Consider the following 25,026-nt stretch of genomic DNA (forward strand, 5'->3'; position numbering starts at 1 on the left):
GCCTGGGCCCTCCATCATTAATAGCTGAACTTCTTCAGGTATTTCATATGTTTACTAAAAAGCACATTCCATAATACTTACTCAAGCAAAATTAGGCCATACTTTTACTGTTACATTTTATTCTTAGCTTCCACTTCATGAAGAGTGTGGTTATAAACCTGCAAGTGGAGGCACACTGACATCTAGTGGTGAAGGTGTATATATATATATATATATATATATATATATATATATATATATATATATATATATATATATATATATATATATATATATATATATATATATATATATATATATATATATAAAATTTGCACAAGTTTTGTTTTAACACATATTGCACATTTTCTGTTAATCCAATAAACCTCAATTCAAAACTGAAACATTACTGTGTCCATCAGTTATTAGATATGTCAAACTGAAATAGCTGTTGCAAACACCCAAATATTTAGAAATAAAAATAATTAAGATTACTAGGGGTGCCCAAACTTTTTCATATGACTCTAATAAAAGTACTGAAATATGGTGCGAAGCGAGGTAAACCCTGAACAGTTCCTCTGTTCATTGCAGCGCTGCACAGAGTGAGAAATAACGTGACCACATTGGTGTAGGGTTGTCAAAAGTATCGAAACTCAAAAAAGTATCGATACCAAAATGTTGTATCCGGATACAATACTCGTTTTTAAAAGTATCGATACAGTGCCACCACCAGTGGCACCTAAGCAGTCATTCATCTAAAGTGCAGAATAGAGGACAATGCACAATCAGAACACTGTGTGATTGAATAATTCTCTGCACCTTTCGGTTTCAGACTTTTTTTCTTTTTTTGTAACAGGTGCAGCTGCTGAGAATTATTTTTGTTTTTTAACCAGTTTGGCTAGTGTCATTGTTATGTGTGCAAAGCATAGCCAAGGAAGGAACACTTAATTTTAATTTTATAAGTTTTTTATCAAGCTTGCTTAATATTGTGCACAGCATACAACCGTTATTGTATTTATTTATTGTATTTATTTATTAATGAAAATTTTCTGTAGAATTTTGGAGTCTTTGTTTTTATCCTTGTGGTATCGAAAATGGTATCGAGTATCGAATATTTTCCTTAGTATCGGTATCGAGTTGAAAAGTTTAGTATCGTGACAACCCTACATTGGTGGATACGTTATTTTGATAAATAATACCAAAAATAAAATGAGTCAAACAAGGACAAAAAAAAATATCTCATTAAGCTTTTCTGTAACATGTTAATGGTTTCCTAACACAACACAGGGATTTAAAAGCAAATCAGTGATTTATTTCTCTTAAAGCACTAGCTACCTGTAGTGTTCTTTATCATGGAATGTTGGGGGGCATTTGTTCAAAAAGGGTTGACAACCATAGGTTGTTATTCTCCTGGATTATTTTATCAAGTTTTTTTTCTTCCCTTTTAGATGGGATACACATTTGTTGCATTTCCTATAAGCTACTATAATCTAGGTCCTTTTTACCAAACTTGAAAAAAACTATTTCTGCCTTGTTTGATGAATGATATTTAACCTTACCAACAAACCAGCCGTCATCACATTTCTCCATGACGTCCACAATATCTCCCTCCTTCAGCTCCAGCTCATCTTCATTTCGCGGGATGTAGTTGTACAAGGCCTGGTATCTGTGTTTAAAACACTCATGTCAGAAATAGATGGCATTGCTGTGTGTGTGTGTGTATAATACAGCTCACAGTTATATCCATATTTCTCACTACTATTATTATCTAGCTAATATTGTTAGCCACAAACCTTGATGTCTTTATAATTATATGTGATAGTCTTCGACAACTTTAATTTTTATTTTGTACACACAGAGTGTATACAAAATGAAATTTTGTTTTGCATAGCTCTCGTGACATTTTTATTTTCTTAAAGTGCAGCAGTGACCACAGGGACGGCTTTCATCAACATCATGTGTACTTAGTCTAAATATCGTATCTAGTTTCATTCCACCATAGCAGCTTCTTCCTCGTGCCTATCGCTTACTTGATTTGTGCCATTCTTCCAAAAAAAAAAAAAAAAAAGTTTGTGATGTACATAAATAATGAACCCATCTGAAGCCAAAATCTGGATCTTTGCAGCTCCTCCAGAGAAACCACACTGTAATGAATGCTCTTATTTACTGCCATTTCTGCTTGCTCAACCATCTTTCTTAAGGTTCACAGTTGTCCCATACTGGACTGTCTTTAACCTGCAATGAACTGCTCCAGAACTTTATCTATGACCCGTCTGTTCTGTATCTTGGCCCTGAACACAATAGCACACAAGGAAACTATGCATTCTAAGGACAACTGCTTCCACTGGTAGAAAAATATGGGGGCCTCAAAATGAAAAAAAAAAAAAAAATTTTTCTCTGCTTTAAGATTTAGCACTATTTCATGTTTTTCTGTCACATAAAATCCATCAACATAAATAGGAGTTTTTGGCTGAAACAAGAAGGGAAACTAAAAAAATAAAAGCCTTTGCATAACATTAAAGGAATAGTACACCCAAAACAGGATTAGCCTTCATTTTCTACTCACCCCCATGCTGAACAACACTCTGGAGTACTTTTTTGATATCTCAAATGCATCTGGAGATTTGGGAGGCTTCTTGCTGTCTGCTGACATTCAAATAATGGAGGTCTATGGTGACCGAGACAGAAAGGTCTTCCGTAGCGTCATGAACGCGCGGGCGCTCGCTTTCAGGAAATCCTATACACTACTGTTTATGCTCTAAAAACATTCTAAATGACTTAGTTTCGAGTAAATTCTGGATGCTACCCACTCAGGACACTTGGAATACATTGGACGAGCAGTATGGAGGAATATTTACACGTTTTTTGTGGACTTTTATGGACCTTTCTGTCTCGGTCACCATAGACCTCCATTATTTGAATGTCAGCAGACAGCAAGAAGCCTCCCAGATCTCCAGATGCATTTGAGATATCAAAAAAGTACTCCAGAGTGTTGTTCAGCATGGGGGTGAGTAGAAAATGAAGGCTAATCATGTTTTGGGTGTACTATTCCTTTAAGGCACACTTAAGCACATTGACAATATTTTCAGTGAATTAAAAACAGATCAAAACAGAAATGCGAAAAATATGGAGATAATAAAAATGTTGAGGGCAACTAATAGTACTTACGGCTCTCCTCCACCGTGGAGTGCGTCCTGTACCAACCGCTGTTTTACAGGGAGAAAAAAGTACATTTAATTCAAATATGCTTTTCTGTGTATCATCCTTGGTTCAGGGCAATAAACAACTTTATGTTGCTCATAGAAATGAAAAGTTGGAGTCTTATTATGGAACATTTTGATCCATTTAACCAAACAGCATACATATTACAAAGTAAGTTCTTAATCAGACACAAATGATGAGATGAATTATAATGTTTATTTCCTGCACGGAAACAGAATTGCAGTGGTTTTGCAGTCCCCCTACCCTTCGACCTCTAACTGGCGACAGATAGGACCTCCTTGACAAGATGGGGCTACGAGGGGGCTTACCGCCAACAACTGGATCCTGCTTAACAGGCAGAAAGACCAAAGGCACCTATAATCTTATAGGTCAGCAACCTTAATGATAAACCTAGCAAGCAGGGTGAAACTCTAATGTCATGCTGCAAACATCCTCGTCCGTCATGCTGATACCTACAAAAACCTGCCACCTTCAGAGACTTTATAGGGACATTAAAGCATGTCATCTGGTGGGCATACATGATTATCTATGTACTTTTGTGTTAATAAATCAGGCAAGTTAGTATTGATAGTATGACCTCTAAAATGTGAGCAAAATACCTTGAAAAATCTTGTAATAAAACCAAGAACCGAAAACTCTTAAACATTTAGTTTAATAAAACTAGACAAAACAACCCATTACATATCCAATTAGAGAGAAAATGCTCATCATGAAACTTCAGGTAAGTAAAATCTCTGTTAGATGCGGTTGCTTCATAATCTACATCTCCACATTCCAGCTTTACCTTCACCTTGGGGGATCTACGGCCTGCGTGTGAGACAACAGGGGTATTGTTGGGGGAGTGGGGACTAGAGGGGGGAGGAGAGGCAGGTTTAGGGGGAGACGTGTTAATGGGATGGAAAACTGACTGTGAGGTGTGGGAGGATGTAACTGGACAGGGTAGACGAGAGGAATTGGAGGACTGATAGAGAGGAACATCTGAAGAGGGGTCAGAAATGATAGAAAGAGACAATGGCAAAGATGGAGAGAGGGAGACAGGAGGAAGAGGAAAGGTTGACAGGTGAGGGAGGCCTGGGGGAGGATGAGAGACGACAGAGGGAGAGACAGACATTGTGCTGCGGTCTTGATGTTGGGATCTGGATGACGGGGAGGAGGAAGAACTTAGGAAAGGAGTAGGGAGTGTGGAAACTGGAGGGAGTGAGGGAGAGAGGGGAGGGAGACCGGAGCAAGGAAGCTGTGACGGGGAGGAAGAAGAGGCTTCAGCCTACAGCGACAAAAACAAATATGAAGTCACCAGATGTCCGCCTCAATAGTACCATCTTTAGTAAACCTCAGAAGGAACATGGAAGGAAAATCATCACATCCTTTTTTCATCTGTTTTGCAAATCTATTTCTACTTTACATTACTTTTACAAATTGTTTTGCTTAATTTGGTTTTGTTTTGGGACAAAGGACTTTAAACGCTTTAATCTGCATCTAACCTGCTGTGCTCTTTGAAAAAAATAAGAGGCAACAATATAAACCAACCACCAGAATTACTCTATTTTTTTATGAGGGCCTTTAGAAATTATTCTCACATACATCTTTTTTGAACTATTTGAACTTTTTCACAATTTGCTTGGTAGATTTTGTACTGAAAATGTTGCCTTTATCATCTATCTCAAGTGAATTTATTAGCAGGATTATGTTACATTCCTTCCAAGTAGTTGAAGTTATTTGCAAATGAGTCTCCTAAGCAGTCGGGCATAGCTGTTGCCATTATCAGCATGGAAAACACATTTTTTTGCTCAGTAGCTGAGCTGAGGCCTCCCACTCTGTTCAGGGTTGGCTTCTTTCTGATCAGAGGATGAAAGTGAATTCTGATGTGCAGAAACAGTTTAAAGCTGAGAACTTCTCTCTCTAGCCTGGAATTTAGATGGTCTTTCAGACAAAGAACAAATCATCTTTGGCAGTGACATTTTAAGTCTGCTTCTTTTGTTTGATAGGCCATGTCTTGGATGACAGAGTTCCTTATTCACCACCTTTGTCCAGATCTAGATGTGTAATGTTTAGCTGTAATAAAACATGTTTACAATGTTAAAATAAGTTACTAAGAAAGTGTTCACAAATAAATGCTAGTGTTGATATAAACTGTATTAATGTTCATTATAAGCTGCTTTGGATCTTTATTTTTCCCTTCAATGTTTCTTCTGGGAAGCTACTGAACTTACAAAGTGCTCACACCATGCTCTACCTGTTGACTGAATCGCTCATTTAACTCTCTAACTTTCTCCTCTTTGTCCTCCATGTCTTCATCTTCTTCTTCGATGAATAACTCTGTGTATATCTTTCCTTCTACTGATGGCGGCCTCTGAGAATCAATCCGCTGCTCATTTACCGATACTTGCTGCTCTTGCGTCAAATCAGACAGCGGCTTCATGTTTAAAGTCTTGTGAACCTGAACCTTTAGCTGTGCTGTGCTAAAAGAGTCAATATCTGCTGCCAGCGGACTGTGCTGGACTTTGTCCTGGAACCATCTGCTCTGAGCTTCTCTGTTTAACTTGACACATAAAGAGTCTATTGCAGTCTTTTTTGAATCATTGGCATCATCTCCGCTGCTGGAATCATCCAGAACCACTGACAACTCATCATAAGGGTCTCTCACATGCAGCTCAATATCAGGAGACTTGCTGTTTTCCTGCTCATGAGCAGATTCCAGCTGCTCTGGAATTTGGGTGGGTGAGTTTCCTGTCACTGACTTGGAGCAGGTCAAGCAATCAGGCCTGGTTAAGCTTGTTGATTTGTTCCCCTCAAAAACATGTACCCCCTTGCCGTTGTGTGTAACTATATAATCAGAGGTGAATGAGGAACAAGCAGGTGGAGGAAGAGGAGGAGGCGGTGGAGGGGTTGGCTGAGGAAGGACAGTTGCGGTGTGACATAAAGCTGCTCCTTTCTCAGAGAAAAGTGGAGCTTTAAAAGTCGGCCAGTTTGAAAAGGAGGAGCTTTTCTGCGAAGGAGCAGGTGAGACTGAAGTAGACACCTGTGCTGCTAGGAGAGGTGTGAGGTCGGGGGGAAGGGGTGGCGGTGTTGGAGGTAAAGGAGTGGCTGTGAGGGAATGGGTGGGAGTGGGGGTGGATGGGTCCAGCGTGAGCGAGAGCCACTCGCTGGTCACAGCCTGTAGGTCAAGCCTTCTGGGAGAGCGCTGAGGGGAAAGGAGGTCACGGGTGGGGAAGGATGGAGGTGGGTGATAGAAGGACTCCATGAAAGTAAAATGAGAAACAAAAGCATAGAGGGTGAATATTACAAGCAGGAAACATGGTTCAAACTGTTCAGGAATAAAAAGAAAAAGCTTTATAAAAGGGAAAAAAGCTAAGTTTACTTCTGTCTGCAAAATAATACATATCACCTTACTAAAGTATTTTACCCAAGTTTGTTACATTATATACACACATTCTAATGTATTCTATTCAAAATATATCCTGTAGACAAACACACAATTATATCAATGTAAGATTTAAAATAGATATAAAATCTTTTCTATTTTGTAAGGAAATATGAATCTAAAGAGTGTTTAACGTTTGTATTAAGCCTCATGTGGTAAAAAATTAAAGCTACAAGTCCATGTCTTTAATGGCTTATTAGCTTTAGAGATGACATTTTCTGAAAATGATCCTTTCATCAATCAGTTAAAAGGACAGTGTGGGGTGGAGAGTATCTATGTGTGACCTTGTAGCTCCGGTTCTGTTTAGGTTTAATGCATTACGTTATTATGAGGGATGGTAAGCCACTACCCCAACCTTCAAGGTATTTAGCTCTATTCTTCTTTCCAACATAAGGATAAGGAGGTTCTACAAATTTCCTTTTTATTCTATTTCCCTGCAGCTTCATGTGTTATGTGTTTATTTCTTTTAATCCATCACTTCAATCTGAATAAAATACCTTAAAATTTTCGGGAAATAAAATTAGAAAATAAATACTTTTTGAAGGTGCTGCTTTAATTTAACAAGTAATGCAATTTTTTTTAAACTACTGAGGATGTCTCTCACTTTCTTACCTTGACAGGGGTGGAGCTTGGCGCCCTGCTGTAGGCAACAGGATCTACGTGGTGGCTGGGACTCTTGGATGGAGAGTGCTTGACGATATCAACGTAAGACACCGGAAAGATGCCCTGTTTGATTGTGCCAGGAATCTTCCCCTCGAACCAGTTCTGATCCACCCGCCTGATGACTGTAACTCTCTCACCCTACATAAAACCAACAACATTTTGCTTATAGAAGCAATACACCAAAGTTGTTATGAGACACAATAAACTATGACTTGGGGAAATTTTGAGAATCTCTAATCTTATTCAAGGGCAGACATTAATATTCTGCAGTCACTATTTTTCAAGCACACAGTAACACAGTATAGCAACCTTTCTTAGAGACAGCTCCACGTTAGTGTCAGCATTGAAGTTATAGCGCGCCACAGCCTCGCCAATCTCCCTGATGTGTGCTGGAGGAGGAGGACGGATTGGCTGATGCTTCTCCGACGATGGCATCTTCTACAGCAGTGAGAGAATGGGTGCAAACAAGGAGAAGATGCACGACTGAGACGATCAATGCAAGATGAGAAAGGTGCACAAAACAGATGCAAGTTTACCTCAACGTACGCTATGGGGAAGATCCCCACTCGTCCTCTGTGTTCTCCTTCATACCAGTTGTTGTCTATTTGCCTGATGATGTTGACTGCATCACCCTTTTTAAATGTTAACTCCCTGGAACAGAGATGTCTTGGTGAAGTGCTACATGCATATTGGGTCAAGCGGAAAGACCAACTTAATAGGAAATGGAAAAAAGTATGATATACAGGCAGAAAATATAAGCCATAGCAGCACAACACTTTAGAAAAATGAATGAATCCGGTTTGGAAGTACATGCAGTAATGCAGATGCGATTAGTTTTGATAACAGACATTTTGCCGAAAAGCAGTAACGTAGAAAAGATTTAGGGGCTTCAAAATCTATTTTCCATCCTTCCATTAGATGGATGCAATGGATGGATGGGTGGAAAATCTATTGTAAAATCCTCTGACGTAACAGAATGCTGAGACGAAGTGAAATGCAGGTGGGGGAAAAAAAAGTTTTTTACATCCACATGCTAAATGTATAGTACTTACTTTGCTGTTTGTGCCTTAAAATCATAAATTGCTCTTGCAGGCTGTTTCTGATGGAGGAGAGAGAAGAGAATAAGTTGTGTCATCTGTTTATGGGAGACCTGGAAGAGCAATGAGAGAAAAAAAAAGAGCCAACGGACATCACCAGGTTTAACATAAATATATTTGCAAAAAATAGTGTCTGGAAAACGCATTTGTATTGATTGAGCTTCTCCACATGTCACTTTACAGCAACAACTTTAATGTGTTTTATTTGAATTTTATGACAGAGCAGCCAAAGCATTGCATGATATTGAGGTTGAAGAAAAATTATACCAGTTTTTCTTTTTTTATTATGTATTTGTAATGGAGAAAAGTTGTGGACCAACAGCATCATAAAGACCAAAGAATATGTAAAGTAAGTAAGTAAAAGACGCCAAAGGTAGATGCATATTTAAATCAGGTGGCAGATCTGCAGAAAGTACAAATAGTAGTTGTACACTCTACTAAAGAGTTGAGAGAAACGAGCTTAATAAGTTTGACAACAATCGCTAAGGGGATACAAAAAATATAGATATGTGTTTTGGTCAGAATACACCAAAAATAAAGTACTTTATCTATTGTATAGTTTTGCTGACAGGATTTTTTGTGTTTTAGGTAGGTGACACAAACCTTTAAAGTTTCTACCTGACCAAAACACAGCTGGTTACAACTAATCTATTCCCTGTCTTACAAATATATATATTTTTTAACCATTGTGGTGGTGCTGTTTATTAACTACACAAAAAATGCCAGTTTGCTGTAGAGGAACACAAGCAACTTATTTCCAGGTTGTACCTCTCTGTCAGGAGTTGCTCTTCTGCTCTGTGGTGTGTGGTGTCCATCCATGGTGGAATAACTCCTGGAGACATCCTGGTCTGTGATGGATTGAAAAAAAGCATTGATATTTAGAAAGTAGAACAGCAATCCCTCATGTGTAAACTGAGATTAACAAATGGGATTTGGAAATACATTGAACAACACAGAAACGATGTCATTCCAATGGGAAACACAGGGAATGAGAGCTTTGGTAAAAAAAACAGGTGTATTTTATTTCCATCACACAGGGGGGAGCAAACAAAGTGAACAAACTTAAACACAACATGGGACAAATGAGACGCATGTGGTTCTAAAAAGTAAATGCAACACAAGATGAAACGAGGGAAATACAGGCCGGCAAAAACATGATAAGATAAAAGGAAACATTCAAGCAAATGGCTTAAAAAAAAAGATTCAAATAAAATTAAATCAGTAAGAAGATGGCATCCAAATAATGATCCATTCGGAAAACAAAACAGAAAAATAAAGAATATACAAATTTACACTAACCAGCAACTTTGATTACCAAAAATTAGCCCTAAAAAAGAAAAATAATTCTCTAGAAAATAATATACCATATTCCATTGTACCATATAAGGACTGTGTCTGTTAAACATAAGTAAATCTGGATTCAATTGTCAAATAACAGCAAATTTTGAACAGTAGATTATGGAAAACAACCTTACAAAAACCACAGGTCATTTTGGGAATCAGAGTTGCTGCCAGACTTACATACTGTAAATTCTCAATACTGTAAATGTTGTTTTCTAAACAACAAAATAGCAAAGTGGAAACACCTTCTTTTTTTTTTTTTTTTTACATTACCGACAAGCAGATTGCTCTCACTGCCCATATTTGCACAGTCTAATGTTACCCAGATTACATTTTCTGCAAGGTTTTAAATGAAAATCACTTTCAAAGAAAACACTCTTACTTCACTAGCATCACTTTAACATAAAATATTTGCAGAAATATTAAAGGTGCAAATAACTGAAATGTACTAGCAGTGAATTAAAAAGATTAACATTGAGAATTTACAGTAAATAAGCAAGAATATATCTCAAATACATAGAAAATAATGGACATGGCTGTGGACCAAAAAGGCGACTCATGTTTTAAGTGAATGTAACTGAATGAGACTAGGCATGGGCTGGTTAACATGATTAAGTATACAAAGGATCGAAAGGTTCAAGGTTCCAAATTACTAGAAAATTTAGCTTTGATAATGATTTTCAAGGGAGAACACAAAGCTTTATGACAAAAATCTTAAATCAGCGAAGCTGATCAGCTGACTGAGAATACTGCATGTTCTTTTTATTACAAGTCACAGAAAATATGTGTGGACACTAAGATAGTGGCAGCTATTATTAGGTCATCTTCAAGCTACAGTTGGGCAGCTAGTGGTAGCTTGTCTGTTTAGTTACCAGCAGCCGGCTGATCAAAGAAGACAGCCCTACTAGCTACTTAGCCAATATGATATTCTTATACTTGTTTAAAAGCATAAAAAAAAGAACATTTTAGAACATTAAAAACCTACTGTAAAGACAAAATTCAGCTTTAGCATTTTCTCATTTTTGCCTAGGGGTTTACATAAAAATAGCAACAAGTGACTATCAAAGCTGACATTATTATAACTGTCATAAACGTAATGTTATTTAACATAAGTTTTTTTAGGCAAAGACCACAACACTGAAACCCTAGGGAAGCAAACCAGCCTATGCCTAATCCAGACATCAACACATTGGAATTTAAAACAAGAGCCAAACTGATGTCAATCAGTGTCAATCTTACAGAGTTTTGAAATCCTACTGCAGGAAAGGATTAATAAAACGATTAAGCAGAACACAGCCGGACAAATGGATGCACAATATTAAGTATCCAGTAAGTCACTAAGAGTTGATTAAAGCTACAGTGTGTAATTTTCATCGACATCTAACGTCCAGACTGCAGACCGCAACAACATGAACATCTCCCCCCCACCGCTTCTCCCCCCCAACAGTACGGCGAGCGTTACGGGACAAAATGTCTTCCACGACGTCCGCATCACCTACCTTCTCAAGTGAGGAGGTTTGTTTACATAGATAATTTTAATACTGCCATCTATTGTTCAGTACCGTCTCAGTTCATCTCTCTCAACTTGCCGTAGTTACTTTCGAGCGTAATGGGCGATCTCGCAATCGCTAGTTTGTTGGCTCTGCGCTGCCGTAGCGCAAAGATGTCTGCCTCCATGGCTGCGAGACCCGCTCCTATGTAATTATAAATAACGAATTCTAAGGCAACGCAAATATTAAGGTTAAGAGGCTGAGCTCGTAGATGATGATAAATAACATAGTTATGTATAATATATTACATTTCTGACTGTATATCCCTGTAATTATTACACACTGTAGCTTTAAATGATGCTCGATCAAAATATTTCTTAGGCAATCTTATGCATAAATATGAATATCTGATGACAATGTACAGTGATGAACTCCATGTATTTGAAAATGATATACATTTGATCTCCACCTGAATAACAAGGACCATTTCCATTGTCTTGCTCTCCGCTATATTCGTTATTGTTTGAGGCCTCCAAATGTCGTCCATAGCAGGCACTGACTGGCGACTGTAACCTTGGGGACTGTAGACTTGTTGTAGATGGTTCTCTTCTATGCGACACATACACAGCCTGGTTTCCCTCTGGGTAAACGGATGCAGAAAAGTGTCCCCCATGCCAGCAACCCCTTCTCCCTCGCAAAGAGGAACTTCGTTCAGGCACACTTGGCAACAGTTCGGCCAAAATTCTTCTCAAAATACTGTCATCGGGAGGCCTAGGGCTTCTGTGACCTCTCTCTGCTTGAATGTGCTCATAAATGTCTCTCAAGGCTGTATCTAGTGCTTCATAAATGGCCTGTTTGGACTTGGGTCTGCTACCACGACCTCCACCACCGCTGCTCCTCCTAGAGGTAGGTGGTGAGCCCTTTTTCCTGCGGAAAGGCACTGGGCTGACCAAGTAGGCCAGCTTAGACATCGCTTGTTGGGATTGCGAGCCCTGAATTTGGGAATGGCTGCTGTGACTCTGCTGTCTCTGGTTCTGCTTTTGCGCTCGCTCTCTCTCATGGCGAAGCATGGTTGTGAAGCGGGTGTATGAGGCTGGGCAACGGCCCTTGCAGGTGCTGACGAGGTGGCGGTGTTGGTAGCCCTGGCTTTGACCTAGACTTTGGTGACCTTGATGATGATGATGGTGATGGTGGTGGTGACGGAGGTGGTGGTGATGGAGAGTGGAAGATCCGTATAAGCTCTCGGATGAAGTTAGAGAGCAATGGTCAAAATCACTCTCACTACAAAATGAAGAACCTTCCACCTGGATAAAGTCACTGAGGTCAGATGCAATGGCGTCTTGTTCACTGTCAGAATAGTCAGGATTTTCTTGGGGGCTTTGCGGAATAGGAGGGGCCGAAAATGACTGCCCACGTCCAGGCTCAGGACCGACACGTGGTTGCCCTTCTGGTGGGCTACGAGGTATATGATCCATGCTGCAACGTACAATCCTGTTGTTGCTACTGGCATCTTCCTCTAATAATGACTCAATTGAAAATCTGCGTTTTGGAAAAATGGGGGTCATGCCTCCACCGCTGCTGGCAAGAGATGATGAACCACCTGGTGTTGTAGTGCCTGAAGGCACCTCACCATCACCTAAGTTAGGCATAGATTTGGACTTCTGAATAAGACGTTCATATTCAGAAATGCGATTTGGCACCATGTCCCTTGGCACTTCCACACCCCAAGAGGGTGTCCAAGGAAGGAGGCGATGGCGATGAAAATGAGGTTGGCGCTCTAGATCCAGGATACGGGCACGGACAGATCGGATTATTTCAGAAGGGATAAGCTGAGCTCGGTCAATCTGGTGCATTTTACGATAGAGTTGAAGAAAGCCTGGTGAATCATGTGCACGTCGCCGGTGAACAGGCGGAAGGGACTGAGTTGAGGTTAATACTGTAGAGTTATTCCCATCACACACCAAAGATCCAGCGCTTTCTGACCGAGTGGCATTTTGTCCACCAGAACCAGAATGACCGTCATTAAGCAAGTCATCACAACTGCGGGATTTGATTTTGCCAGAGGAGTGTGGTGCCTCCTCTGTGCTGCTCCATGTTTTATCATCCTGACTGTTCGGCTGCCAGTTGTTTGTGCAAAAGACAGACTGCTTTGAGGAAGAGCTGCCTGCCTGGCTGGAATCCTCGTGGCAACGATCAGCGTCAGAAAGAAGAGGAGGGAGAGAGGTACTCTCATAAGGACCTGGGGTGCTTATACTGTTTGAAAACATGTTGCATGCGTCCCCACCTTTTGGATGTCCAATAAAAGCAGCGTGGTAAAGGGAGAAAAAGAAAGAAGTTATGCTAGATTAACGAGAAATAGGGTGGAAGCACAGGGAAAAATAAATATACGAGAAAGAAATTGGAAGAAGAGTTAGGAAAAAGGGGTTCATTTAGTCTTCTCTTTTTTAGAATTCTGTCAGAAAACAAACCTACTAAAACACCAGATAGACATATTGTAAAACAAACAAAGGACATTTTTTTGGTAAGTTGAAATAATAAATGCAGTTAATGTGTGTCTGGGGAGAAAAGAAAAACAGTAATCATTAAGCAAAACCATGATTCTCAAACAAAAATGAATACCTTTGGCTCTTAAGGGTGAGGGAGGTGAGGAACGAACAACAGGTTTCTTCAGGCTGCTGCTGGATCTGTAAGTATCTGCTGATTTAGGGGAAATTGCAGCTTTGCTCTGAGACTGGGAATTCACTTGTGAACTTGATGGCTCAGACTTCCTTCTCTTCCTGTAGTCGCTGGTAGCACTACAACACAGACATCGACAGCTACGTTCACAACACTGCACCTAAAGAAATGCTGAGAGCATGCGCAGACTGAATTTGTACAGATGCTGTGGTTGCAGTTTATTAGCAGCTAAAATCCTTAAACAGTAATATCGGAAGCAAAAATATATAGACATAGATATAATTGAAATCAAAATATGAAGTAATTATAAATAATCAGTGTTTGTCCACATGCATTTCTCTTTTTTCAGTCAAAGTCCACAACATCTTGGTTCTCATTAAAATACAATATTCTTACAGCGGTCGCCTTAAATATGAGACTGCAAAATTCTAAGGAAGGCAGTTGGAAAATGAAAATTGAGGAGAGGAAAATGAAAAATAAAAGTGAATGAAACAGCTAAAGTGAGTTCAAAAGATCTAATATCCAAGTGCAACATTAAAAAAAACAAACAAAAAAAAAACAGGAAGAGGCCTGTAATGCATTTTGTTTAAATTTGATCATTTATCTAAGTTAAATGGACAAAGTTTTGAAACATAATGTTTTTTGTTTTTAGATTCATTTTCAATTCTGGGAAATGCTTAAATCCAATTTCATACTTTTGCAGATTGAGTGGGAAGTGTGATGTCCCTGCCTCTCTGACTCTAGTCACACTGACTTTGGCTTTGCCATAAACGGTTGATTCATTCCGATCCTGGCTGCATCCTGCAGAAACTTTCTCTGCTCCAGTCATATCTTTCTCCTTTCTTTTTTAGCATCTCTGTTAAATTAACCCAGTTGATTTTTCTTTTCTCTTTTTTAATATTGGGAGTGGCCATCTGCATCTCCCCATAATGCGCTGAGCCACCTGCAGCTGCACAGAGTGATACCCACTACGATGCTGTAGTTAATGTGTCCTTCCTTCTTTTCAAATTGAGGGGGTCCATCTTCCGCAGCATGCTTGCTTTATTCTGTGCTCTGTTTTATGGGGTAGAAAAAGCAACAACAAAAAAAACGTGGCGACTACCAGCCGTTTGGGCCTAGAATAGACTACTGACCATTTGGGAAATATCATAAATCTCCCTACTGCCACTCTGCCCTAGTATGAAAAAGTCAGAGTTTTCCGTCATTCCATTTCTGCAGTATAAACATCATTTTCTTTTTCTTCTTCTTTATAAATCTCACCCCTGTAGCTTCTAGATCTACAGTCATGGCCAAAAGTATTGAGAATGACACAAATATTATATTTTCACAGGATCTGCTGCCCTCTGGTTTTCATGTGTGTATGTCAGATGTTGTCATCACATACAGAAATACAACTGCCATAATATTATGAGTAAGAAAAGCTTTTAATGACAGAATGAGTTAATGCAGCAAGTCAATATTTGCAGTGTTGACCCCTCTTCTTCAGGACCTCTGCAATTCTCCCTTGCATGCTCTCAATCAACTTCTGGACCAAATCCTGACTGATAGCAGTCCATTCTTGAACAATCAATGCTTGCATTTTGTCAGAATTTTTAGGTTTTCGTTTTTTCAAACCGTCCATTGATGATTAACTACAAGTTTTCAATGGGATTAAGATCAGGGGAGTTTCCAGGCCATGGACCCAAATCTCTATTTTTTGTTCCCTGAGCCAGTTAGATATCACCTTTGCTTTATGGCAAGGTGCTCCATCATGCTGGAACAGGCATTGTTGATCACCAAACTGCTCTTGGACGGTTGGGAGAAGTTACTCTCGGAGGACATTCTGGTACCATTCTTTATTCATGGCTGTGTTTTTAGGTAAGACTGTGAGAGAGCCGACTCCCTTGGCTGAGAAGCAACCCCACACATGAATGGTTTCAGGATGCTTTACAGTTGGCATGAGACAAGACTGATGGTAGCGCTCAGCTCGTCTTCTCCGAACAAGCTGTTTTCCAGATGTCTCAAACAATCGGAAAGGGGATTCATCAGAGAAAATGACTTTACCCCAGTCCTCAGCAGTCCACTCCCTGTACCTTTTGCAGAATATCAGTCTGTCCCTGATGTTTTTCCTGGAGAGAAGTGGCTTCTTTGCTGCCCTCTTTGAGACCAGGCTTTGCTCCAAGAGTCTCCTCCTAACAGTGCATGCAGATGCACTCACACCTGCCTGCTGCCATTCCTGAGCAAGCTCTGCACTGCTGGTAGTCCGATCCCGCAACTAAAACACTTTTAAGAGACGGTCCTGGCACTTGCTGATCTTTCTTGGGCACCCTGGAGCATTTTTGGCAACAATGAACCTCTCTCCTTGAAGTTCTTGATGATGCGATAGATTGTTGACTGAGGTGCATTGCAATCTTTCTAGCTGCGATTCTCTTTCCTGTTAGGCCATTTTTGTGCAGTGCAATGATGACTACACGTGTTTCTTTAGATATAACCATGGTTCACAGAAGAGAAACAATGATGCCAAGCACCAGCCTCTTTTTAAAGTGTCCAGTGGTGTCATTCTTAGTTAATCATGACAGATAGATCTCCAGCCCTGTCGTCATCACCACCCACACCTGTGTTAATGCAGCAATCACTGAGAAGATGTTAGCTGGTCCTTTTAAGGCAGGGCTGCAATGATGTTGAAATGTGTTTTGGGTGATAAAGTTCATTTTCAAGGCAAATATTGACTTTGCAATTAATTCCTGTTACACTGATCACTCTTTATAACATTCTAGAGTATATGCAAATTGCCATTATAAAAACTGAAGCAGTACACTTTTTAAATATTAACATTTGAATCATTCTCAAAACTTTTGGCCATGTGGTACAGGTTGAATAATGACTAAAGGAGAGAAGCATCCCAAACTTTTGACCTCATTTGGCCCTTGTAGACAGGCCACAATGGACGCAACGCCGCGGTCTGAAACTTTAAAGTCAGCTATAAGGAAATACTTTAGCCACCTCAAGAAAATGGAAAACAATGGGTTGAACGGAAAAAGTTGCATTGGGGCAGTTGCCGGAAGCAATACAGCGAATCGCTTTTCATCCAGTGCTATTAGCTAAATCAAAGGTAAAGTGTTAGCCACTTTAAAATGAACAGGCCACCTTTCGCACGAGGCATTAGTACAAGAAAGAATACTAAAATGTTACTTAGACAGACAACATGGGGATTGAGGTGGACAAAATTTTTTAATGAGAGTTTAGAAGTTGTTGGATTGTGTAGTTGATATGTTTCAAGTTAAAGGCTAAAGTAAAAAATCCCGTAGCACTTTGTATACACTTTTTTATACTTAGAATTACGGTTGCTTTTCTGTTATGTAAGGATTTATACCTACGTGCAAAAATCATAAGTCTAAATGTAATTTTTTTGTAGACACTCTTTAAGATTTGTAAGTGAAGGAATGCTTTTGAAGAAAAAAAGACACCCAAGGTTTTTTTTTCCTCTTTCATTTGAGAGAGAACACACTTAATGTCACTGACATGAATAGCCTATTCATTATATCTCTATTCTGCTTGTTCTGTTCAGCCTGCAGAATGTGACTGAATAACCAGGCTAGCATTGAAAAAAAGACTGAGAAGAGGGGGTTGAGGGGTGGACAGAAAGTGAATAGCAGAATCAATAGATTTGCCGGTTAAATGTATTCAGTCTCAGTGGGAGAGAAAAGCATCCCAACATCATTAACTAAATCGCATTAACAATGCTTCCAATCTGTGCAGATCATCATTAGAGAAAGGAACCACATATTACCCGCACAGTCAGAGTTTTCACACTGCGCTGAATCACAACAAGGAGGGCTGCTGGTGAGAGGATGGGGGAGGGGGTGATGCAGAGGAAAATAAAGAAAGAGCAGTTACCTTGCAGGTCTCTCCGAAGCCTTGTCAGCAGGAGCAATGTGGAGGGACGTCTGAAACAGGGGCACAGGACAAAAGAGAAAAGTGAGCCCAGCATGAACAAAGACATCAGGCAGGACAGCTTACAAAGAACAGCCTGCATGCAACTGAATCTGTGCCACAGTCAAAACATTCCCTCAACTAGAGGTGCAATGAATACTGGTTCCACATGGCACACCTGGCCAAGAGAAGACTGACTTGTGTGCAGAATCAAGGAAGCATTTTCGGTCCCTTTTCTCAGCTGCTCTGAAGGATGATGGCAAAGGTGATATTGCAAAGGGTCTTATGAGCTCAGCTCAGGGGGGCAATTGAACTGCTGCAAAATCTGGTATGGATCAACTGGAATGGATCTTCAAAGCACAGGCTGTACTGTAGGAACACTTCAGCAGTAGAAGTGCAAATGGTAAAAGTCACTGTGGAAATAGTATGAACTAAATACAGACCATTCCCATTTAAGGCAGCAACACAGATTCCCCTTGTAACAACTTAACACCCATAAACATACACTCAGAGTTACAGCAGAATGGTTTATTATTAAAACAAAATCATGAAAGGTAAAGTAAAAAAGTAGACCTTAAATCAATTCAGGGTCAGTTGCAAAATGTTTAAACCAATTCTGACTTATTCTCTCCATCTAATACTACTGGGCTATTTTGCAGAACATGAAAAAATATCAGTTCCAAAGTGGGAAAAGACATACCCCAAAAGACAAACAGTTGAACTGCAGCAAAAGGTTGTTTTACTGATTATTTACTGAAGAAGACTGCCACACTTTTTAGATTTTACAAAAAAAATATATTTGAAAATTGAAATAAACTTCTCCATTACAATATCGCACTGTTTCCTATTGGTCAGATCGCATATCACCTAACATTTAAAAAACAAATTTTAACAGTTTTATATGAGTATATCAAATGCAAACACAATGTGGTTCAATGTATGTAACACATACATTGTGGACTAATGATGAATCTGAGATTACCTCAATGCGCTTGCTGGTGGAGACGTCTGGATTGTAATCCAGCTGTTTTTTAGGAGGCTTCAGCCCCAAACAGTAGCAGCAGCAAGCAGGTAGGGGAGAAGAGCAGGAGGAGGAATAGGAGGAAGGTGAAGATGAAGTGAAGGAGAAGAAGCGGCGGTGACATCATGGGGAGAAATCAAAAACAAAAGAAACATGTGGAGAGGGTAAGACCTGTTAGACAATCTGAGGAACCAGAGATGAGCCAGTTAAAAAAAATGGAGCCAACGAGCTTGTGTCACACAATGTACAAATATGCACCAACTTTTTACACACTAGCACACGTCTAGAGAGCAAACACCCAAACAGAACATGTCTTGACATAGAAAGCCCTATGCAAACTCTTTCACAGTGGTAGCAACACTCACTGGCAAAGCTGCTATCAAATAAAATATTTTCTATTGCAGTGCTGGAATATTATTAAAAAATCTTTTATTTACAGAATATATGTATAGGAGGGAAACAGAATTCATTAGTAATTCAGTTTCTAGCAGTTCTAGACTTTGAAGATACATTTAAAATTATTCTTCTGAGGAGAGCAAAAAAATCTTCAAAGCCCACAGTTAAAGAATTTAAACGTAACCATTACAACTATTAGACACTATCTAGTATCCATTTTAAATCCCAGCATCAAATATTTAAGCATGTTTCCTCAACACGTTAACTGGAACTCTGTTATTAGGGACTAAGCCTTTTAAAACCTAACAAACTAGGTGGATAAACACATGTATAGACTAGTATGTATATTATTACAGATGTACAACAAAAAATGAAAGGGACAGGAATTTAAAAAAAAGTGTAAACTTCTTCCCTATTCGTTTTCAATTAAATAACTGTTCTAAATAACTTTTGTTTTGTTTTTTCCAGCACATTTTTTAGTAATAAATCAGAAAATGAAATTACACTAATATTAAAAGGTATTCTTACAGTAGAGGGTCTGTAAAGCTGTTAGCCTGTTTCTCCTTTAAACTAGTAGCTTTTTTAATTACCAATATATCCAAAATAAATATGTGGTTGCTGATGTCAGAAATCTCAAATTGTAGCATGTCTATTAAGAACAGAGGTTTACAAACTTTTCAGCTTCCAAACTGAAAAATGGTACGAGAGTCGACTTATCGTCCTGACGACTGATTGAGAAAAAACAAATATTTCTGCAACATCAATTAACCATGGCTGTAATAATATTAAAAACAGCATTGATAACAACATCAGTTTGTTTAGTCAATTTTGAAGAGATTCTTCTATATCTTTAAGCCCCTTAACATAAATATTTATTGTTCATTTTAACTTCTATAGTGAATCCCAAGACCCCCTGCTGGTTACTAATGAAGGACCCAAACTTTGGGAATCAATGATCCAGAACATAAATCATAAATCACAATAGCATGCTTTAATTAATACCTGCTTGGACAGTTAAATTGTACTTCACTAATTTTAACCCTTTTCCTATATCTTTAAATACATAAAACTGATTAAGTGCAAACAAAAATAACAATACACAGGTAGATGGGTCCCTCTGTTTGTTCTAACATTTTGAAACTGTCGCAAAAGACTAAACACTGTTCTATTGACAAACAAGGGTTATACAAAAATTTTATGGGTGAAAATGATTGAACAACTAGAGATTTTATTTTAATACATGTAGATATTTCTTTATATGCGATTTTCTTCCCTCAAAATAGTTTAGTCCAGCTAAAGAATTTTTTTAATTATGCCACTGCAATAAGAAATAATTTATTGAAATATATTTCTTTAAATATCTTTACCAGCAGTGCTGAAAAAAAATTGCCTTGCGCTGTATTCATGCTCTTTTTCTACATATTTTTTCTAAAACAAACAAACAAACAAAAAAAAAATCTAAAACACTGCAAATACTTAAATAAAGCCTATCCACCAAAGCACCACACACATGCAAAGTGTAAGTGAAGACTAGCAAAGAAAAACACAAGCTTTAGTGGATATCTGAGAAGGCAGGGGTGTGTGTAATCAAATGCTGTGGTTTTAGTGCAAATGAAAAAGCCTCCAGCTGGCAAAAAAACTTTGTATTTTTATTTTAAGACTGTCGGTGAACAACCTTCGGTTTTGCTACTTATTAGGTGATAAGAGACACTTTAAAGATCGAAGAAGGACATCTCAACACAGCTGAAATTGTTACGGTACCTGACCAAATCAAAGAAGCACCAACAACTGATGTCATGCACTCAAATCATATCACAGACAGAGGCATGTCCTCATCAGATAATAATCACTTTGTAATCACACAGGCTGCTCTAAAGCAACTACCATGTAATCACAACCTACATACAGAGGGAGGCGCTAAAGGCTTGTAAACAGCCCAAGAAATCTAATCCGCTACTAAAAGAAAATGGAAAAAAAAAAACTACAAGCAGGTGGGAAGAAATGTATTTCCAACAGGATAGATTAAACAAAAGGTAGGATTGTTGTATGGTACCTTAAGTAACATATATTTATAAACAAGAATGATTTTTCTTTAAGCTTATAAAGTGCAAAAGAAGAATTCTCCCCCCACCTGCTCAGAGCCTATTAATTTATTACTAAACTACTAAATAAAAAAAATCAGAAAAATAGAGAATTCTCTGTCACAATTCTGTGTTTAGGTGCATGGATGTGTGTAAAGGGAGGGGTCACTGCACCAAACAAATACCACATGCCCAAACAACTAGCCCCACCCAGGCAGACGGTGGAAACAGAACAAAAGTGTCCCGGGTGTGGAAGGAGACTGAGGGTGTATGCCTTACAGCAGAGATATGTTTGTGGAAGCTGCCGAACCGCAACTTACCGGCCGCCCAAACTCCAGCTCGGAAAAGAACTTATACCAAGGCTCGTTCTCTAAATCTATGTCATCATAGGTCTGAGAGAGCATGACAGGGAGAAGACAGAAGAAAGGAGGTGTGGAGGGGAATCACACATAGAGAGACATGGACCCCATGGTTAGGAGTATGCAAATGTAGATGGACACAGGATGAACCAGGATGAAGATGCTAAAAAGGGGTGCTGATGAAGATTCAGCTTTTTTTTCCCAAATACTTCTCTTTTACAGAGCAATAGTGGCAGTGTGTTGTCATAGGCAGAGTCTATTCTAGATTGTTTATCATGCTCTTCTCTATATGCACAACAGCAAGTTTAAATGTCCATTTGCTCAACATTTATTTAATGCTTTTCTAAAAGTGTTCGTGCTCCTTCAACTTTTTCACTGTATTCTTATATAATAAACCACAGATCGCCAACTCCAATCCTCAACAGCTGGCCTCCTGTATAGTTTGGATATGCTCTTGCTCCCACACAGTTGAATCAATGGATTAACTAATAAACCCCTCATTTAATTAAGGTGTGTTGGATCAGGGAAATATCTAAGACTAGCCAGGAAAATAGCTCAGTTGGGATTTAGATCAGGATTTTGTGCTATTCTAACAAGTATATCTTTTGATTTCTATATTAAAAAAAAACAAAAACAGATGGGGCTTTCACAACATTGTCTACCATTGCATAATATAAAAAGGTATAGACCAGCCAAAACTGGCTGTTGCGGGGCAAAAAGAAAAATTTCTTTTAAAATGTAATATGCCGTTCTCTTTTATCCAGTTCAGAGAAATGCTAAAAAAAAAATCACTAATTCTAGCCCAACTTAATAAACTAATTATGTCTAAGACGATGTGGTGATATTAAGAATCTAAATCTTGGTAGCATCTTTAAAGTCTGCAACTATAAAATGCTGCCATCCATCATTTTTGTCCGCTCTCTCTAACCTTCATTCTGCCAAATAAAAACAGCTGAAGATGTGTTGCAGATGCTGTAGTTATAGTTACAGCTCTTTTTCTTTAAAGTGAGCTGGTATTTCAGATATATGAGTCACCCAAAAAAAAAAAAAAATACACAACAAAAAACATCTTTGTAGAGAATGTCAGGAACTCCAATATAAAACATTGGCACACTTAAACAGCCATTAAACAACAACAAAAGATCTCAAAGGAGTACTATTTTTTTCTCTGGCCCAATGCCTAGTTATATCTTTCATGTCTCTTTTTTCCTTTAAACCAGTGGTTCCCAAAGATTTTCTTCTGGGCCCACTTTTTCACTGGATTCTATATAATAATACCACAGATCGCCAACTCCACTTTAACAGCTGCCTCCTGTATACTTTGGATATCTCTTGCTCCCACACAGTTGAAATCAATGGATTAACTAAAAACTCATTAATTAAGGTGTGGATCAGGGAAATATCTAAGACTAGCCAGGAATAATATCCTTGATTTAACAGTATTTTGTCTATTTAAAAACTACTGATGCTTTATTTCACTCATTGCAAAAAAAAACAACAAACAGTGGGCTTTCACATTTTGTTAAATGTTTTTTTTCATGTTGCCTAAAAAAACTTCTAATTTAGAAATAAAGGTTCCTTTTTGTCTTAAAAAATTTATTTAGAACTAATAATCTATTTTTTAAGTCTTGTAACAATAAATTTAACTTTGCCTATCCTCAATCATTTTAAGTAAGCCTCTGAATGGAGAGCTGAGGTGCTGAACAGACAGCAGATCCAGCCAGTGTGGGCAGAGTCTACAGCTTTCACCTTTTATTGCTTCTATCGGGAGCTGACTCATACATAATTTCCCCAGGAGTGCTTTCTGCAGACATCACATTAAATGTCAAACTGTGAATTTTTTTTCTTCTCAGATCATTTCTTTGAAAAGGCTCCCCATCTGTAAAACATTCCTAATAATAGTGTTCAAATCTCAAACACCTTTTATTATTTTTAACCCAGCCTTTTATACAATAATCATCCCTGTCTTCTTTGACGTTTACAACAGAACTGAGAGCCAGTTGGCCGTTGCTAAGGGAAACTAATAGAATTTTTTTTTCCCCACAAGATGTACAGCAGCATAGATCTGTATAAAACTCTATATGGAAATATGCACACAAATATAACGGGTATTATAATCATTTTCTTATTTAAACATCCCTGTATAAAAAAATTAAAATCTAACTTGAAAAGATTAAATCCGTTTTGAAAATAAAACAACGGAAATCCAGAGTGTTTCACTTGCAACCCTAGAAATTTCTGTATAATATAGACTAAAAAACATTTTGTTTTATTCATACTTTTAAATTAGATATTATTAAGAAAAAGACCTAAAGCATTTTTCTATTCTTGTAAACTATGACTTCGTGTATCTCTGAGAGTAAATATAACATGTCAGGTTGGTAAGGAGGGTAAACAAACTAATAAAAGCTCAGCGATAGTCACCAGCTACGTCCAGCATTTTGTTTGGGAGAAATTTAAGAAAGAACTATTACTGTGTATTCAAACAAACACACAGAGGTTGCTTCATAAAAGAATGACTTAATGTGTTTTGGTCAAATTAGACTTATGGCTGACAAACACTGCCACTTTAGGACAGTACAGTGTCGATAGCATCTCTTCTGGTCTAGTACCTCTAGTGCATAAACAATTAGTGGGTGTTGCTTTAAATGATTCAAAGTAATTTTCTAAATAATTTCATTCAAACATATATTTAATTATTTGCTCAGAAATTATTCAAACTATCAAATTGACCTATCAAACTCAGTGAGAAGCAGAGATAGAACCCTGCATCGGCAGGCCAATATGTTTGGCTGATATTTTGGATTTTTTTTCCTATATCAGCATCGACCAATACATGCAAACACTTCCTGATTAATTTCGGCATCCAGCAGTATTTCCTTCAGATCATGATGGACTCATTGTTATTTTTGCTGCTTGATTTGTTATAAAACGTTTCAGGTTTTTTTTTTTTTTTTTTTTAGACTTGTGTAAAATTTGTCATCATTGTGCCATTTTTATCATATAAACAAAGTAAGAAAGTAATATCAGCTATAAAAATAATCATATTTGGGCATAAATTAAGGGCAAAAGAGAACCTAAGGCGGTGCAGACTAGAGTGAGAGATTTAGCAAAACTGAATGATAAATGTATCTTTACCTGTAAGCTTTAATCTTGCTATACGTTACAGAAAAAAAAAATGTCATACTGAAAAAAGGGGACAGTATTAAGTTCAGAGGATTCCAGTCCATCAAATACCATGAAAAAAAAAAAAAAAAAAAACTAGTATTTCTCACAAGGAGTTATATTCATAAAATATGAATGTGTTTGTAGATAACACTGGATTTGTTCCTTTACTTTAAGAAAGGACATTAGTATAACACTGCAAT

The 25,026-nt window shown here is 38.2% G+C and overlaps 1 protein-coding gene across 1 annotated transcript in view; it reads right to left on the bottom strand.

Annotated features, from left to right (window-relative positions):
- LOC119797179 (sorbin and SH3 domain-containing protein 2-like) overlaps nt 1–25,026 on the bottom strand; it is a 73,758-nt gene that overhangs the window by 3,729 nt on the left and 45,003 nt on the right. Inside the window, 15 exon segments of the mRNA XM_038306140.1 lie at nt 1,539–1,645; nt 3,148–3,185; nt 3,445–3,525; nt 3,986–4,465; nt 5,435–6,439; nt 7,235–7,423; nt 7,595–7,723; nt 7,822–7,936; nt 8,338–8,435; nt 9,151–9,230; nt 11,683–13,497; nt 13,833–14,008; nt 17,766–17,815; nt 18,784–18,840; nt 21,620–21,691. Of these exon segments, the coding sequence (XP_038162068.1) occupies nt 1,539–1,645; nt 3,148–3,185; nt 3,445–3,525; nt 3,986–4,465; nt 5,435–6,439; nt 7,235–7,423; nt 7,595–7,723; nt 7,822–7,936; nt 8,338–8,435; nt 9,151–9,230; nt 11,683–13,497; nt 13,833–14,008; nt 17,766–17,815; nt 18,784–18,840; nt 21,620–21,691 (4,492 nt within the window).

Source organism: Cyprinodon tularosa, unplaced genomic scaffold, assembly GCF_016077235.1.
Source record: "Cyprinodon tularosa strain WSP-4 unplaced genomic scaffold, ASM1607723v1 ctg573, whole genome shotgun sequence".
Classification (NCBI taxonomy): domain Eukaryota; kingdom Metazoa; phylum Chordata; class Actinopteri; order Cyprinodontiformes; family Cyprinodontidae; genus Cyprinodon; species Cyprinodon tularosa.